At 29.9% G+C, this 1527-nt stretch overlaps 1 protein-coding gene across 1 annotated transcript in view; it reads right to left on the bottom strand.

The window, feature by feature from the left end:
- LOC106458532 (collagen alpha-1(XVIII) chain-like) overlaps positions 1–1527 on the bottom strand; it is a 187963-nt gene that overhangs the window by 4241 nt on the left and 182195 nt on the right. The window contains exons 30-31 of the mRNA XM_022384773.1: positions 1354–1401; positions 811–876 (exon numbers count right to left, since the gene is read on the bottom strand). Of these exons, the coding sequence (XP_022240481.1) occupies positions 811–876; positions 1354–1401 (114 nt within the window). The remainder of the gene's footprint in view (positions 1–810; positions 877–1353; positions 1402–1527) is intronic.

The following is a 1527-nucleotide window of genomic DNA, read 5'->3' as shown; positions in this document are numbered from 1 at the left end:
AAAAAAATTTTTTTTTTTTTGGTATGGTGTGGTAGTGATACTTAAACATTAAACTTTTATATTTGTACATCAGAACCTACGTGAGAAAGCAAGTGCCAGTTTTACTATAATGTAGCTATACTTTCTTTATATCAATCTGTTCTTACCACCCATTTCACTACTACACTTCATCCTAGTTAAAGAAATGTGTACCAAAGCATTAGCCATATAACTATAGTGAAAACTGCTCATCACTCATCTCCACAAGCCTGTTGTTTGGTTATGAATTATAACAAAGGTTTCTTCTCTTTTCCCCTTAAGTGGTTGTTGTAAATCAGATACAACAGCTGTGAGATTGCTCCAAGACCAGTGTTTCCTAAAGAGTGTGTTGCAAACAAGCTGATAGTGTGCCACAAAAAAAAAACTTTTTGACAACTATTTTAAAAAAAATAACCATTTCCAATGTAACAATCCATTGAAAATACAATAAAGCACTTATTTACCATAGTATGCTTCTTAGGTATTTGTGTACATTATTTTCACCTTGGTATGAGTGTCAAAATTAGTAGTTTGTTAGTAGTACCATGTTTATAAAACAGTGTTTTAGAATGTACAAAACAAAATAACATAAAGTGGGTAATTTGTCTTCAATTTAATTTTATATGGAATATAACTTAATCCTGTTTAAATTATGATACATTTTTAAAGATGCAACATCACAAATTCAATTAAGCTCTAATTATTTCAGATGATAACTTAACCAGTGCATAAAAGAAAATTGATTTAAAAAAAAGGATATTACTGGGCTACAAAAAGAACAGTCTACCTTACCCTTTGACTGTTTTCAAGTACTAAGTTATGGGTATCTATTGGGCCTGGGCTTCTTGAAGTAGTAGTCTAAACATAAAGAAATTGGTTGGTGTTATTTACACAATTTAAATCAAGTTTTAATACCACAATTTTTATGAATTACAGTGATTACTAGACTTGAAATTGTACAGTAGGCATCATGATCATTATCTACCTGCCTTGTGCAAAATACAATGAAGTTTTGTGCTGATACTCTTAAATCAGCAAGATGGATACACTGGAATTTAAAAGTTCTGGTGTGTTTAAATAGTCGGTTACTGAGGCTGAATAAGCTTTTAAGATATGTTGCACCATCTTTAGTTGCAAATAAAAGAAAAATGATTCAGGTTTGAAAAAAAAAAAGGTAGAAATAAAGAACAACTGTCTTAAAATATTTATACTATCATAACTGAAATCTCACCTAATGGAAGAAGTTAGAAATCTTGATACAGAAAAATGCAAGTTAGACCATGTCTAATATTTTGTTAAACTTTGAAGAAAACAATAGAAAATCTTCTTACTTACTGTTGTTGATGGTGTTGTTAATTTAGGTGATGGCAGAATGGGACCAAGCTGTGATAAAAAAAAAGTTTACACACACACACACATATATATACATTGGCTTTAACCAAATTTTTGAAACATAATAAAAGACTACAAAACTGTAAGAGGATAAAACACAACAATGGTTTTGAAATT

Source organism: Limulus polyphemus, unplaced genomic scaffold (genome assembly GCF_000517525.1).
Source record: "Limulus polyphemus unplaced genomic scaffold, Limulus_polyphemus-2.1.2 Scaffold481, whole genome shotgun sequence".
Taxonomy (NCBI): Eukaryota; Metazoa; Arthropoda; class Merostomata; order Xiphosura; family Limulidae; genus Limulus; species Limulus polyphemus.
Note: the sequence above shows the minus strand (reverse complement) of the source record. Positions and strands in the feature narration are given on the sequence as shown.